General features: G+C 45.9%; 1 protein-coding gene across 2 annotated transcripts; it reads right to left on the bottom strand.

The window, feature by feature from the left end:
- Positions 1 to 1,165: 1,165 nt before the first annotated feature.
- Positions 1,166 to 16,019, bottom strand: LOC115311016 (leucine-rich repeat-containing protein 1). 2 transcript variants are annotated; one of them, XM_029969573.3, is made up of 5 exons: positions 15,643 to 16,019; positions 9,451 to 9,699; positions 7,956 to 8,129; positions 6,801 to 7,077; positions 1,166 to 5,979 (listed from the first exon to the last, which is right to left on the bottom strand). In XM_029969573.3, the coding sequence occupies exons 1-5, from the start codon at positions 15,664 to 15,666 to the stop codon at positions 5,753 to 5,755; spliced, it is 951 nt and encodes a 316-aa protein (XP_029825433.2). In that variant the 5' UTR covers positions 15,667 to 16,019; the 3' UTR covers positions 1,166 to 5,752. The 2 variants fall into 2 exon arrangements, with proteins under 2 accessions (XP_029825433.2, XP_029825435.2); XM_029969575.3 differs by having other exon boundaries at positions 15,751 to 16,005.
- Positions 16,020 to 16,719: the final 700 nt, after the last annotated feature.

Here is a 16,719-nt window from a genome sequence, read left to right as displayed (position 1 = left end):
TTTTCACCGGCGAGAGTTACCGTTGCCTCGGGAAACAAGGAGATAACAAGAGGAAGAAATTGACCTCACTCTAAAACTGAGGTCAGCGATCAAAGTATAATACGGGAAGGGTTCACAAGGGTCGCGCGGGCATATTCCATTCAGCACACCAGCCGGTCGTGGGCAGACGGTCGCCGAGTCGCGGAGTGCCTGCTAGGCCTAACTGCCGTGCTCGCTTGGTCGCGTTCGGTGGAATCGTGGCCGGTGGAGCTTTTCCCGGGTGTTTGTGGATTCAGCGTTCTTGTTCGTCGTAGTCTGTTTCAAGTACTTTTTACTTTTTTCTTGCTGCTTGAAGTCGGGACGCTAGTGAGAAGCGCACGTAGAAAAATAAACGCCCGTGGGTCGTCGCGAACGTGACGCTGTCGGCCATGCTGATTTGATCGTAAGAAGTGCGTAAGACAGCTTCGGAGCTGTCGTAGGATTTCCTCGTAGGATTTCGTCGTAATTTGCGCAAAACTTACGAAAATTTCGTTTCGTCAATACGAATTTGATTTTTGGCGTAAGATCGTTTCGTGAATCTGGCCTCTGCACTTCCGAAAGTCGCAGGAAAGGTAAGACAGACGCAGACGACGTTGCGAGCAGACGACGTTGCAGAGGAGCAGACGACGCTCAGATAGGGGGTCGGGATCAGCCAATCAGGGCTCGGCGTTCTGACGTCACCGCTACCCCCTGCGCAAGAAGCAGACGAACTTGCCCTCCGCATAGCCTTCTAAAAAGTAGAAATCTGTCTGGAAGTGGTAGTGACACACCGTATTTGCTCGAATAATAGCCCTTTTTATAAACAAGGCCACTGCGTCTCCTTTCCTGCACAGCACACATACAGCCAATCATCGCGGTTTGCATAAAGAACGAAGCGACTGACAGGGCCGAGAGCATGATTCTCCGCAATGTGCGATCTGAGCAGATAGCGATTTCGCGAAGACGTCTCTGTACCATAAATCGTTGACATTTTTAAGCTGATTTCGGTGGTTCGCTATTCCTGCAGGCTCCACGGGAAAGCAGACCCACCGGCTTTGTTCATAAACAGCGCAGCTATTACTTAAACAAATACGGTATTAAAAAAAAAAAAAAGAAGTGAGAATGATTAAAACAGTGTTGGGGCTACACGTCGTTGATGCAGACAGCGTTGACAAAGTCAAAGATCTTCACATTTATTGGCAGTGTAGGTTAATTTATACATATCGAAAGTACTGTCCGATGTTCATTACAATTCAGTCAAGTGCGACAGGTATTAAATTTTTAATGCAAAAATATAACTAAAAACTATCAAATATTTCACTGGTGCACTCCCTAAATATCTTCGACGAGTGCAAGATGGATTCATCGATGACTGTGAACAGCACTACTTAGTAAGCACCAAGAAAAATCGGTGAAAATTAATCAATACTTCGATTGACAAGTTATTTCTGCAGAAAATAGCATAAAAAAGCGACCCTTCTCCACAGATCGCTACCTTCCCCTAATCTACACGCATCACCAACTTTCTTGGACATCAGCTCCTCGGCACATGCACCCAAATGAGAATTTCAACTCAACTACAAACATCGCAATGTTCCCCGGGATTATCTTATATCACAGTTATAAAATAAATAGTAATAGGCAGTAATTAAAAATTTGGACGCGTAAGTTCTTTTATTCTACGGCACTACAAATCGTTTTTGCGTTAATTAAATTCTTAGGGGCCACATGGAAAAAATGATAAATTTCTGTTTCTCTTGAGAAAAGATCGTGATGTTCCCAAGGACTGTAATGGTCTGGGCATCGTAGAACGTCAATCAGAATTTTTGACATTTCATTGAAAAATGCTTATTCAGCGGAATGTCCCAGAAAGTTGGCCATGGAGAGAACGTGATCATGCACGACAGTAATCTTTTTATACAGGAATTCATTGACACCATGCAGCAAGTTCCCTCATATCAAGAAATTATTCCGTAATATTTCATTATAACTAATTACATTATAACCCGCATTGACAAGTTTACGATTCATAACATTTTATATCAGATTCGTAGATTACGATATATATTCTTGAATTTGTCGGAAAGCCTATAGAAAAATGAGGACGACATCCACAAATAAACAAAAACAAAAAAAAAAAATCAATATATATATAATATATATTTGTGTTTGTGCATACAAAAATTTTTTTTGTGGTATTTTTGCTTCGGGTAATGCACCAATTTTTTAATTGCCGATTACAAAGCCACTGGTAGGGGCACGTGCTGCTTCTACTCCGCGAGAGCTCGTTCGATGAAGGCATTCTTTGGAGCGAAGTGCTCTCGCTCTCTCGTTCCCCCCTCACGCGCAGCTCGTGCGGAAAGCTCACGAACCGGCAATCCACCTTTTTTTCAAAATCACGGTTCCAGAGGTTCTAGCATGAAAACAGTTCTCGTTCCACGAATTTACGAGAGACCATGAAAGACTTCGTAACTGAAGACTGAATTGTTTTTTTTTTTTTTTAGTATGGTGGGCGGGAAAGTCGTATTTCACTCAAATGATCGACACTTCCGGTGAACAGGATGAGGTAACTCGAGAAACAACGCGACATTATAGCCACTGACAACTTAAAAAACGATCCACGCTTCTTGTTTAAGCGTGAACATAAGCAGGTTCACGCTTACATTCACGCTTCTTGTTTTGCGACTTCTCCGTCCTCATTGACTGCGGAGTGATAAAAACGATGTTCAGGATCATCTCGCACTGCGTTTCTTAAATGCGAAAATTTCAATACTCATTGATTGGCCTCAAAATCGGTTCAACATATTAATAGAGACACCTGAGCCAGTAACCGAAGTTACAAGTCACAATTGACCCCGTAAGTGTGACGCCACCGCTCCAAACAAACAGTTGCTAGGGGCGTTGCTATGGACGAATACACGGGATTGGGTTTCACTCCGAAGGTACGTTCGTTCAAAACTCGAACGTGGGATTTAAACGTCTATAAAAAAATCGATATCGGAAGCCTTGGTCTGTCACTTACCAGGACAGAAAAGTGCCGGAAATCGGTTATTTCTGGAATATCTGCGACGGCACCTTCTGGTCCTCGAGACCGCCTCGAGATGCCAGCGGCAGACGACGAACGCATGCGGAATAACAAATATACCATCTGCAACAGACTGAGTCATTCGCTTAATGATAGGATTTTGATCGTATCTTTATGAGGAACATGAAAGGTCTTAAAGAACTAATCAGATTTATAAAGGCGAATTGTATTTGTGCGCGATACAGGATTCAGACGAAACGTATCACACGTATAAAAATCGGCTGCAAAAAAAAAAAAAAATGATGGTTTCGCATTGGCGAGGGATACATCTGTTTAGATAGGTTTATTTCATGATAATAAAGCAGCATAAGGCTCTCCTTTTGATTTTTCAGGTTGACGTGCATTTTGTTTGTGTACGCCACTGCTGTCACCGTGCATGCATCATAGGATCTGTAGTCTTTCTGCACGCGCGCCAACACCGATGGAGGTCTGCTCGAGCAGAGCACGAGACGGTACGAGTTGTCTCGTGCATGGGCGCCTACCTCTTGTGAGCTACAGTTATGGCGGCGTCACGCATGCATGGAACGCTTTGTGAGATAGGTCTGTTCATTTGACTCAAACGTGATTGATTCAAAACCACAAATTTTGTTTGAAGGCTCGCGATATGGGAGTGTCTTTCGTATCCGCTTGTAACCACCACAGCGAGCAAAAAAGAAAAAAAAATAACGCTGGTTCTTACGTTTCCAGCAAGACCCCCCCAAAAAAGGGAAATAATTAAGTGGGTAAGAATGTCAGGTAAGTTTATGTTACGGACAGATCGTGAAGCAACAGCACTCTGTGTCGTCATAACTATTTGAAACGCGTGGTGGCCTACACTTCGAAGTTGATACTCTTCACGTCATTGTCGTAACTTATCATCATTACGTGATGACATGTTTTCACCCCTCTCTGGGATATCAAAGCCTTTCCGGGAGGCGTCCGCCGGCTAGCTCGTACACCTCGAGCCTCGATCAAAGATGGGCACGGGCACTCATCGCTTCCGAAATACCACACAAAGTTGTCCCTGATAATAAAAGTTTCGTCGCTTGTCACCAACTTAATGCAACGCAGTCGCCTGCTCTATCAGAAAAGACCAATAGACCCACGAAGCCATCGTGTCGTCCGCTAGCAAATAAATACAGGTGTAAATCTTTATTACAGGCTTTTATCATCTTTCTATGGCACTGAAATAGTAGAAAGAAAAAAGTATTTATGATACAATATTGAGAAGCCAGTGCTAAAGAAAACAATAATATATATTATTTCTTTATCATACAAATCTTAACCTTTTTTCGAGCCCCCTTGCATTTGTCCACAGCAAAGGCCATAGCAACGGTTTGTTTGGAGCACAGCGCCATGTTGTGACGTCATCACTTACAGGGCCAATAACGTTTCTTTTTTTTTTTTTTTTTTCGCGAACTTGTTGACGTTTTAAACTTTGTCTGAGAGGCTGAGAGGCTGCACTGGCAACACTGGAAACGTGAAGTCAGATGTAATATGATCTCTATTGTGATACAATAGAGATCACTGATCTCTATTGTTGTAGGCTGGATCGCGGATTGGGAGCCCGTCGGTGGCACCACCGGCGTTCATTACCTGACACCAGGCAATAAACGCAAGTCTATGGGACAAAAACACACAAGTAGGAATATTGAAGCTTATACGCTGTGCTCGAAGGCGAGTATTTTATGGTGCGCTCCGATCATTATATCGGGTGTTAGGAGGTCGAATCAATATTTTTCAAGCGTTTGAACGCCCATTAAAAAATCAAACCTGCCAGAGCACCCACGGCTAAACTGGCAAGCTTGCTGTCCTCGGGGAAGCCCAGAAGTTGATGAGTGTCGAAAAGGTTCTAGGTTTATAGCGGCATCAGCGGCATTCTGGGAGTGAGCGAGTTCCGCGTAGCAAATCGTTCAAGCTTGTTGTCTACTAAACCAAACTCATCGAAGCCGCCACCAACTCCGCGGTTACTCTAGGCAGCTCTTGTCTCACTGAGCGGCATTACATTTTTCGCCCAGCGGAGTCACTCTTGATCGCAAAACATTTATTTATAAGAACTGTGAGGGCTGTCAGTTTTAATGTTTGTGCAACCTATTTGATAGGCTTCCCGAAGAACAGTCAAAAAGTTTCAGTGCCGACAACAGCTTAGAAATGGGGGAAATGGCACTCTTTCTCGTTTTTTCCATAGGACCCTATGCATTAGCTGGTGTCAAGTGATGGCTGCCTGTGGTGGTACTCGCAAGACAAGCGTCGATCCGCGATTCAGCCTACTACAATAGAGATCAGTGGGGGCAATACGAGGTCAGCACAGCTTGTTCCTTGCGGGTTAAAAGACGTTTAATGCAATGATGTGAAATGAACGCTGCTTAAACACATGCCAGCAACAGGAAAAAAAAACGTGCTAAAAATGCTGCGTTTCTTTTTTCTTTTTAACTGCCTGCTTGACTTGCAAGTTATACACAATGTGACCGCACCCCACCGGAGAGGGCGGGAAAATTTGAATGTTGGTTTTTGCATCACCTTCATCTGCCGTTTTCTCAATGGCTATTTTGAATCTAGAGATAATAAATAGCATGCCGGAAAGAGCAAATCCTGGATATTTCGAAAACGTGTGTTCGTTCGGGCAGTTCAGAAATATCGCCGGAGATCCGCTTTAAGCTGTCAGTAGCTATAACACCGGAGAGGGGCAGTTCAGCTGATTGCCATCTTGGCGGCCCAGTGAAGGGCCGTAGCCGCCACGAGGATCGCCAGCGTGGCCGCCGGTCTCCCCGCGTCGTCGCAGAACTGCTTGGTGGTCAGTCCGGTGACGTCCTTGCCCAGCAAGAACGGGGGCTCGCCGCACTTGACGCCGCTGATGTTGGCACGCCGGATCCACGAGAGGAACTCGCCCTTGCCCAGTTCGCAGTCGCACTGCACTTCTGGAGGACAAGAAACACGACAGCTCTGTGTTCCCGGAACAAGAACCTATTTTCGTAGTGACGGCCGTCTCTCTCGGTCTTCAATGTAGTTATTCGTTTCCGTTCATTTTGATTGATTTCTAAATCAGGGCGAATTTAAAGGGAAGGGGGGGGGGGGAAGTGACTTTAGCCCCTCGGGACACTTTTTTTATGTAAAAAAAAGGCATACACAAGTATACCAGTTTTTTTTATTAACCAAATGTTTGGTTTTTGGTGAAATGGCAATTATCTTGTACATTGACGTCACATCCGTCCTTGACATTAAATCTGTTCGTGACGTTACTCGGTGGCATACGGCACACACTTTTATGGGAAACGGCCCTCGGTAGCAAAATGAGTGAACACATTTTTGCCATTGGGACTGTGTGGCCATTGAACAGCCAAGGTCGGTTCAGACAGGGGCCTTTTTCTACGTTACGTTACGTTACGACCGTTTACGACCGCTCACGTCGCGATATAGTACAGCTTTGCACATGACACACGAACCACGAACGTCCCGATGACTCCTCACGTAACGTAAAAAATCGTAAGCGACCTTAAGCGTTCAGGCACTAATTACAGCTTCTTCGAGAACTATTTTACACAATTTTTTCTGCTTCTCCTCTTTCTGTCAAAGTCAGGATGAGAGGGTTGGTTGTATACGATACAAGCATTTACGGAGAGAACATAGGCGGAAGGACGGACAAGATTCCCACATCTGCCCGTACGTTTATGTTCTCTCCCTACGCTTATGATGCCACGTGACTCGTAGCAGCAGCAGCGGCCGCCAAGTGCAGACTCACTGTTCATGACGAGCTTCCGGAGCAGCTTGAGGTTGGACTGGAAGACGAGCGCCTCCTGGTCGGACACCACCTCGATGGGGTTCTCGAAGAGGTCCAGCTCGCGCAGGAAGGGCAGCTTGCTCACGGCGTCCGGGATCTGGGTTAGGTGGTTGTGGCGCAGCGACAGGTGGCTCAGGTTCAGCTTGACGAAGGCGTTCTCGCGCACCGTCACCAGGTTGGCCTCGTTGATGCCCAGCTCCTCGAGCAGTGTCAGCGAGTCCAGCATGTTAGCCTCCACCTGTGGAGCGAGGGTCTACGTCGTACAAGTGTTGCTGAAGGCGGATTATTAACTGTCCCATGAGCGGAACCGGCGGCGTCTGTAAACGCAAAAAAAAAAAAAAAAAAAAAAAAAACTCGAAAGAGGATTTTATTCTCCCATTGGCTGAGCAAGGCGGCTCCACGGAACGTTAGAGAGGAGAGGATGTTTTTCCTCGTCCCCAGCCTTCCTGGTGCTTGCCCTTTCTCCCCTTGCCTGGCGTTAATTGCCTTCGCATGTACTGCACGCCATTAGTGATGCGAATAAAGCTTTTAGCTGTGTCTGAGATGGCGCTGTGTATGTCCCTTTTGTTTTCGTGTCTTCTGTTATATTATGCTGCCTACTATTCACCAGCTCACTTGCGCCCTCAATACCTTCGTTCCTATGTCTGGGTTTCATTAAAAATCTACAGCGCTTTCCGGGAAAAATTTAAGAACCGTACGACCGTAATTACGTATTCATAATGAACTTCCAAAAGAATCAACACTCTCGTGCATTCCTGAAACTCAGGTTTGTGTAGCGAAATTTGCCCTCTTAGTGACGAGCGGGGAAATCCCCCTTGATACAGCACACATTCGCGCGCATTTGATGATAAAAACAAGCATATCTGTTTTACGTGTGATAAGAACGCCAGCGAGAATGTTAGTGTGAAATTGCTTCTTGAAAGCGTTTTGCAATGTTCCTTGCGTTCTGTGACATGATTATGTTTTTAGCGAAAGTCCAACCCCTATGTTCTGTTCTACGTACATTACCATAGCCCTATATGGTATATATGGGACTAAAGCATTGTCCAGAAGGCACGAGAGCATTTCTAATCAAATTTTATCGACTAACGCACACGCGGGCTTCATACGTGTCACCTGCTGAATGGTCTCGTTGTGCAGCTGAAGACTGCGCAGGTTCTTAATGGGTCTGATGATGTTTCCGATGTAGACCTGGCCGATGCGAGTGTTGTCCAGCGTCAGACGCTCCATGTGCTCATTGATGGCCGCGGGGAATCCCTTCTTCAACTCCTCCAGATCCGAGTCACGAATCTGCTCCGGGACCAGATGAGACCCAGGTTGAGAGGTGATCAGCGCTGTGAGCGCTGATCTATACAGTGATATAGAGACAACAGGCTGCTGCAGGATACTTCAGTCCGTCGGTAGATTGAGGCCATCCAAAACGTCGGTAGATTGAGGTCATCCAAAGCCTGACCATTCGCCAGTACAGTACAGGCGGATTCTATGAGTATGTTTCATTACTTTAAAAAGCAAGCGCACGACCATGTAAAGCATTCGCAAAATTTAAAAGCAGCTTATGAGATGACTTCTCGAAGTACAAGCAAGACTATAAGGGCAAGAACCACGCGAAAAATAGAGCTTTTCCAGCACTGCACGTGAGACGTCCAAATTTTCACCTCGATATACTTCCCCCATGAACACAGAACCCAGAACTATCATGGCCTAGCAAATGTCCCTTCTCTTAAATCGGGTAAGTTGACGTCAGCACGTCGTCACTAGACAACGCAAAGCAGAATGCACCACGTTGCCCTACAAAGAATACGTTCTGAGGTAGACACTCCGGTGGCGGGGTCAGGATGTGTGAGGAAGGTTTTTTTGAAATGCAGCGTAGTTCTCCAAATGTAAAGTCTTCTTCACACGTTCAAGAACTGCGTCGAAATCAATTGAACTTAATTGTCTCTTATATATTTGACAACCACCTCAAAGCTTACCAAGAGCAATTCGTCGTGGGAGTTGAGCGCTGCTAAAAGCTAATATTACCAACAGATCCCTAATATGTTATTGACAATGCACTTATCAACGCCTTGTTCTTCGCTAAATCCGTTCCTACACTCTAAAAAGAAAAAAAAGAAGAACGTTGGCGAGCTCAATTTATTGCAGAACACGAAGACAGCGAACGATATAAATATCCCAGCGAATTATGCAGCTCAAAGCCAAGCTCACATTGCATATTTTAGAATAATGTTTCGGCTTCGTGATTCTCTGAAATCCTTTTGTTGTTCGCCGCGCTTGGCTGTCTCCCTTATTCTGCAGGAAAGTGAACACACCGGCATATATTGTTTTTTTCGAGTTTACGCTAAAACACCCACACTCTGAAATCAGGAGCCTCTACTTTCCCGCAAGACACGTTGGAAAGTTCATCGCCGCAATCTACGGAGGGAGTTGGGAGAATGACGAGGCAGCTCATACCCATCTATACACTGTCTGTGCTGTGTATGACGTTTGACCACGTACGGCGCAGTGTGCTTTCTTAGGTCCGAATGTCCGAATGCATATTTCCGTAGACTGCAGCAATTGCGGGAAAGTAGGCTCTCCAGAAGTCTCGGAGGGCAAAGCGTATGCACCGACGTGCCTGCATCTCGTGGAGGGAAATGTTGGTTTCGGCCATCTTCTCGAGGTCGCCGAGCAGGCTGTTGACGTGGGTGCCCGCCCAGCGCAGCGTGAGTCTGCCGTCGGCGTCCATGTCGCACTCGCACTCGTCCGGCAGCATGGTGAGCTGGTTGCACAGGGTGGCCGACGCGGAGCCGCACCAGCAGGACAGGAGCCAGGCGGCCGTGAGCGCGGACAGGGCGCGGCGGCGGCGCCACGGCAACGGCACCACCTTTGATCAGCGGACACGCCGGTTACATTCATTCGCGTGGTGTTGCGAGCGGCCACAGTACTTGAAGAAGCGCTCACACTGCTAATACCCAAAAGGCAGTCTTTAGGGATACTGTCCGAGGCGTGTTTCTTCCTTGTACGACGGTTACATTCGTCATACAATGTGACTACAGACATGTTCGAAGAATGTATGAAGCAAACACGCTTCGAATATGCTTGACGCGTGGCAGAATTATATGCGCGCCCATGATTCTGTCGTCATGTCCGCCGCGAACACAGTGTCTTTTGTATGATGCATGAGCAGCGTGACCGCCGACTTTAAGCTGCATGGAGCCCGCGTCTTTAGTTCCTATAGAGACTTCTAGTATAGACCGTATGCGCTAGAGCCTCGCGTCGCTAGCAGAAGCTCGCGCTGTTACTACGAAGCGTATAGGTTAAGCCATAGCCTCCTCTTGAGGCGTATAGGTTAAGCCGAAGCCATAGAGTGCCCGGTCGCAGATTTGGACCGCGAGGATCTGGTAGCACAGAGCATTTCTCGGGGGGAACCTGGACATCAGTGCACAACTTTTGCAGCGGCGAGGACCCGAAACGTGGTTTTCAAACCCGACGAGAAAAGAAGCGGTAGCGTGAGGAACGCGAGGAGCACGAGCGGACATTCCATCCCTCAGGAGAAGTGTGCTTCGGCGTCTCGCCGCAGCGGGGCGCCCGTCACCTGCCTCTTTCAGAGCCGTTTATACTGAGAGAGTTTGGCCGATGGGCGGAGCTTGTTGGCCGCTAGAACCAGCGGATTTCGCGATAACACAATATGGCGTTACTTCTTTGTCTTGTTCATTCCTGTGAAATCGCGTAGAGTTCCTATGAGTCAGATCCACAATATGGCGGACGGAAGTAGTCATCCCCCGGTTGTCAGACTACGCTGCTGTGGTTGTCAGACTGCCAAAATCTCCTTAAGAAGGCCAAACTCTCTCAGTATAAACGGCTCTGGCCTCTTTTTTGCAGTGCGGAGTGAATATAGTTTTCACATTTCAATATCCTAAGCTTAAATGGTAAAACAAAATGGCTAGGTGGCGTACGCTACCGCCCGATCCAAAGGGCTCAGCCGGATTCATCCATCCATCCATCCATCCATCCTCCCATCTCATCCGTTGTCTGCCGCTCTACCTTTTCAATTTCGGCGGTTGCACCTCGTGGCGATCTGCCAGACTTTGTCAGTAGAGAGGAGGCTATAATTAAGCACGCACCCGCTAGGCACGCAATCCGCTAGTGCACGGTGTACTGACGTTACGTTTTGAAGTCGGCATTTCAATTGCGCTCAAAGTGTTAAATAATACTGTTGTTTTTTCTTGTTGTTGTTGTTTTTCATTAAAAAAAAATCAGTTAGTAGTTAGGTGAGTTAAAGACTGATACCTTTCTTAGATGGAAGCGTAAGTCCTCGATAATATATACGGGCCTTAAATTTATTAGGAAGTTTTCGTAGACCGCGTTTCCCCCTCCGCTAAGCCCTCCACAACAAAGAGGTGCTACTGCGCCTGCGCGCCGATGGCCTTGACTGTAGAGTTCCGGGTATCGTTGCGGGACGGCGAAAGCCGTCTACGAGAACTCCCTATTAACATAAGGATTCCAAAAGGCAAGGAACACACACCAGACACTTCGAAGTTTCATATCCAAAAATATACGACGTAATTCAGCAACATCTTTTTTTTTTTTTTGTGATATGAACAGGGGTTTAGGTTGCAGCAGCTGTGCATGGGCGCCGCCATAACCGACCTTCAGTGTTTGTTTTCCCTTACCCCGCTTACTTCATCACTATCACAACAGGCCAGGCCATTTTAGATTTTATTAGTCCGTTTCTTCGACACTTTTTTTCTTTGTGCACGCTAGTCAACGTCCGTTTCAGTGGCTCGGTATCTCTGCAACACAGGAGAAGGTCAGCAATGGCAGTTGGATTCTGGCGAGTATGTAAAGCGTCTATACATACATTAAGAATTTTTGGTGTTCGCCTGACGTGGACAGACTGTTACTTCCGAATACAATATTTAAAAAAAAAAACGAACAAAAGAAAACGTTACGCAAAAAAGCACGCAACGGTGCTCAAAAGTGCTAGAGCAAAAGCGCAGCGGTATAAAGCTACGAGACGTTTCTCTGGTTGCTTCACCCTCTTTGATATTATTCATTCTCGAAGAGTACCGTTATCTAACCGATGTCTGCATTTATATCAGCATTGGCACAATGCTTACGAAGATATGAATGACACAATTATCGTAACCGCCAAATGATCGCTCAGGTCTCTAGTAATTAGATGGAATATCTAATTACCGGTTCTCAGAAATAATTCAGAATGCATTTATCGATATTCTTTTTCCGGTAAATTCCCAAAACCATGCATCCTAAATACGGACAATGCACGCTCCTTTCCATTTTCAGAGTCCTGTGACCTCACACAGACACTGCTGTTCTCGGAACGGGTCTCTCGGACGAAACGAAACACGGTCTTTTACAAGAATCTGGACTTTCTTCAGACGGTAGGTAGGTGCCTTGTCCAGACTCCCACAAACTACCGGATGAGTCAAGTAAATAAAACCCACTTCAAATCGATCAAAAAAATTAGTTTTCGCGAGCAACGAGACTTATTCACCACGTAAATGTAGGTTGGTGGTATACAAATGTGGTTAAGCAATATATATATATATATATATATATATATATATATATATATATATATATATATATATATATATATATATATATATCAGTGTGTCGAACCGAAAAAAATACGGGTTCGGTTACGGTTCAGGTTCAGGTAAATTTATTTTGTTCCGGTTCAGTTCCGGTTCCATTAATTCGATCCTCGAACCGGTTCGCGAACCGGTTCGCGAACCGGATCGGGGCGCTGAACCGGTTCGCGAACCGGCTCGGAAATTATAAATGACAAAATCAAAATAAATTACAAATAAAACATCTAAAATCAGCACATACGAAACGGGATACATCGTAGTGTAACTGGGATCAGGGATTTCTACCAGGAATGGTTTCTTTATGTGCACTCAAAGGTTACCTCACCGACGTTTACGCATTCGGACTTCATCTAATTGGGTCCGACGCAGTAGCTGTAAAATCCGCGACCTCCTAGCAAACCCACTTACAAGTAGAACTCGCTAACTATCCCGCCACCTCGGCGTGTAAGCAATTGAAGGAACAGTGGGGAGAAAATACAGCTTTCTTTATTTGAACTAGCCTTCGGTAACTCAAATTAGACCCTTAACGAAGTTTTCATTAAACAAGATACGGAATATGAAAAACACTTCACCGAACGCAACACCAGAAGGACGTAATAGGATAAATATTAAAATAGAAGAGTTCGCTGTCTCACAAATATGTTAGCTTCTAAGTGCCTATACGAAACCGGATGCATCGTGGTGCTGGCTTTCGTCAGCGGCCGCCACTCGCACAAAACTAACTACACCGCACACTATATTACCTGGACGTTTAAAGGATGCAGCGTTTGTCAAGATTTATGGATGCAGCGTTTATATTCCTAAGACTGAGTGGAGAAGAAAAATATGTAAGCGAGGTGTGTATCAGGACTCAGTTGACGGCACTTAAAAACAAATGGCATTGATAGCACATTCATTGTCAACAACGCGTGGCCGAACCGTTTTGACATGAGCCGGTAACCGTTACTTTTTTTTCCGGTTCTGTTCCGGTTCGGGTTCATCGCGATAACAATATAACGGTTCGGGTTCGGGTTCAGTTCCGGAAAAATACCGGTTCGGTTCCGGTTTTCGGTTCGGTTCGGTTCCGGTTCGACACCCTGATATATATATATATATAGATATATATATATATATATATATATATATATATTATCTTGCTCAGTCATAAGTTTTAAACAAAATATGTAGTTTTCTTAGAGTGGTATGGAACTAGGGCTTTTTAATGTCGAAGTAAAAAGAAGACGTTCTGGGCTGTTGCGACGTGTGCTTATAATTTGCCGAAGTCAGAGAAGGGAGAAAAAATCCTCACCCTGCTGTCGTTTTTTTTTTTTTTTTTTTTTTGGGGGGGGGGGGGGGGGATGTCTAATAAATATTTGCAATGACCCATAGCAACGTTCTACCCTGACGTGAAAAGGACTTAGTTACATGCGGATTTTATTTTTTATTTTTATTTTTATTTTTATTCTTTAGCTCGACAGAGGAAGTATTCTACTGTTAATATTGTGTAAAATAAGATGCCTGCATCTTATCTTAGGTGCGGGTAAATAAGAGGCCCGCATCTTATTTGCCCGTACCTACCTGTCCACACTTTCCTAATAAGTTCCCTTGCCGTATGTGCAACGGTATTAAATAGAAACTTTTCTCACTTTAGACCAGCCTACTGGCACTAGTGGGACCCAAGAACACTCGAACGCAACTCCACTAACCAAGAAGCGTCTTCGTCGCGGTGGAATACCAAGGATAAAAGCGGACATTTTCTTTCAGTCTCTCTCTCTCTCTCTCTCTCTCGCAACAACCTGATGACGGAGTTGGGGGGGCAGTGCCAACAATGCGATCTCCAGCAGTCCACCATCCAGCTCTGCGATTACCGCAGATGACGATATTTAAACGGTGCTCATTCAGTGGACAGGAAGACTGCGTAAGCATTCCATTTTGGCTCGTGACAATCAAATCGACATGCATTCGAGTAGAAGAACTCAGAGCGCGCCCTGTGCTCTGTCAACGCAAACGCGTGGCTGTGTTAAAAACATTGGCGGCATATGATGGGCTCCAAAATACGTGGCTGCTTTTCTGGCTGCGAGTTTAGGAGGTAAACGGTGTTCGTTTTTTTTTTCTTTTTTTCATATTTTTACTGCAAGTGCCATTGCGTAGAAAAAAGAAAAAAAAGAACGTGTTTTATAGGATATGAATGTCAAGGAATAATCTAAAACTGCATTGATTGAAAGTAGAAAAATTGTTGCATTGTTTCTTTAAAATGGAATCAGACTCCCGATGCGCGAAGGTTGCCAAATCATGTACTTTAAAGGCACATTCTCAAACAAGCAAAAGAACAGAAAAAACACCTTATAATTAACCTACGGAAAATAAAGCAGCGAAGGATATAATGTAAAGTTATTAAAAATGTGTGATTTAAAGCCAGAAGAAAAACAAAAAAAAAAAGGGGGGGGGGGAGGGGGGTTCGCTTCAATAAGTATTAGCAACTAACGTGGCCAAAATGTGCAATAGATTTGAAGAAGGTGCATCATACAAATCTGCCGCGAAAATATATATATATATACCTTTTGGTTTGCGCAGCAAATTCAAGAAAGAGATATTGGCGCGTTACAGCACGCCCCCGACTCTCCTAGCCGGAAAACGGGGAGGAAGTATTGACTTGGAGACGAGCTATCGACGACATGGCCCTGAAACCAACAACCTCCTGCCAAGAACGTACTGATTCATTCCCAGCTAGTCAACAATGCGGCGATAACCAAATGCGTCGCTCGTAGCAACGGTCAAGCAAACTGATTGGGAACGCCGGGAAGCCTACTACCGGACACGACGACTACGCGACACTCGTTCGAGACAGTCTGAACCTCTTCAGCCCCTACGTGCATACCCCCACATTTTTATCCCCCCTCCAGCCAGGTCTAAACTGGGTTTCATACCGCGTAGAAATACATGAAGACCAACTGTTTTCGGCTGCTTCGTAGCGCTTAACGTTATAGCGACGACATCTGTACTATAGGTCTTAATATGCGCAAGACTATGGAACAGTTTCGTCAAGTAATTCAATCACTATTGTATACTCCACGAGTTAAAAGAGTCTTGATTTCTCCTTAAGAAATATAGGAATGGAAATAACTCACGAGGATGCACGCGTTTCGTACGCACGCCCAATTGGATGAGTCCCGAACCCGGTTTGTCTGTATTTAAACGGGTCATGAGAGCGACGCTGGAAATGAACTTACACAACGTCGGCTGTCTGCGTGCATGCTGCGATGCTTAGTTGTTCTTTCGGGTTTAGAAGACAGTTTAGTTAACACGAATTAGAGTTGAAGCATCGTGGGCGTACGTACATGCATCGTCCTGGATTCCTCGGCACCGATCGCGATTGTTTTCAGCGGCAGCGTCGCTGTTATCTCGGCGAGCCGATTTTTCTCCCCGAGACGCTGGGTAGCCAAACGCGGGACAAGACGAGCTCGTTCCCCGTATCTTGATCAGGGCCTTGTCTAATCGGCATTGCGCGAGCTCGTTTCTCCCAGTGTGCGGAATGCATTCTCCTGCCAGATCGATCGGACGTCAGCTGGAATACGCTCCGCTTCCAGGCACGCAAAGGGTTACAGGCGCGCTAAGAAGACAATGGACCTATTTGACGTAAAGGCGGCATTAAGCGGCGAAAGCTCGAACTACGGTTGGCGTCCCGCGGAGGGGAGCTGCGCTACCTCTGCTCCCTCCTCCACGCATCAGATGAGACGCGGAGAAGAGGGAGGAGAGATAGTGCAAGTCCCATTCTGGATGCCAACCGTAAGGCCTGGTTCGCACTTGCAGCTAACCCGCTGCCGCCGAAGCGGGATCGGCCGCGACGATGCACAGTGGACGCTATGCCCGGCGGCCGAATTCTTGCAGATTCGCCCGCCGATTCGCGAGTGTGAACCAGGCCTAAGTCCGAGCTTTCGTCGTTGTGTAAAGAGGGCCTGCGCATCGCGGGACTCTTCTTGAAAAAAAGGTTAATTTCTTCTGCGCACCACCGTCTTTGCTTAGTTGGTTTTGAATCGCGTTCTGAGCACGCGTAAGATCTTTCTTCCGGAACTATGTGTACGCCGAGCATGTGTCCAGCCCTGACTGAACATCTTTCGCCTCACCGACTGGTTCGAGGCTTCCTTTGGAAGATCTAGATATTTTCAACTTCGTGCAACTAGCCTTCTGGAAAAATTCAGATCCTTGATTAGATTCAGACATTGAGAAAGAGCGAGAGCGAGTAAGAGAGAAGAATATATTTCCATACGAGGGGGTTTACCACCTAGTCGATCGAAGCCCTTCACGAC

Source organism: Ixodes scapularis, unplaced genomic scaffold (genome assembly GCF_016920785.2).
Source record: "Ixodes scapularis isolate PalLabHiFi unplaced genomic scaffold, ASM1692078v2 PGA_scaffold0__279_contigs__length_252992795, whole genome shotgun sequence".
Lineage (NCBI taxonomy): Eukaryota > Metazoa > Arthropoda > Arachnida > Ixodida > Ixodidae > Ixodes > Ixodes scapularis.
The sequence above is the reverse complement of the archived record's forward strand: the minus strand, read 5'-3'. Positions and strand labels throughout refer to the sequence as shown.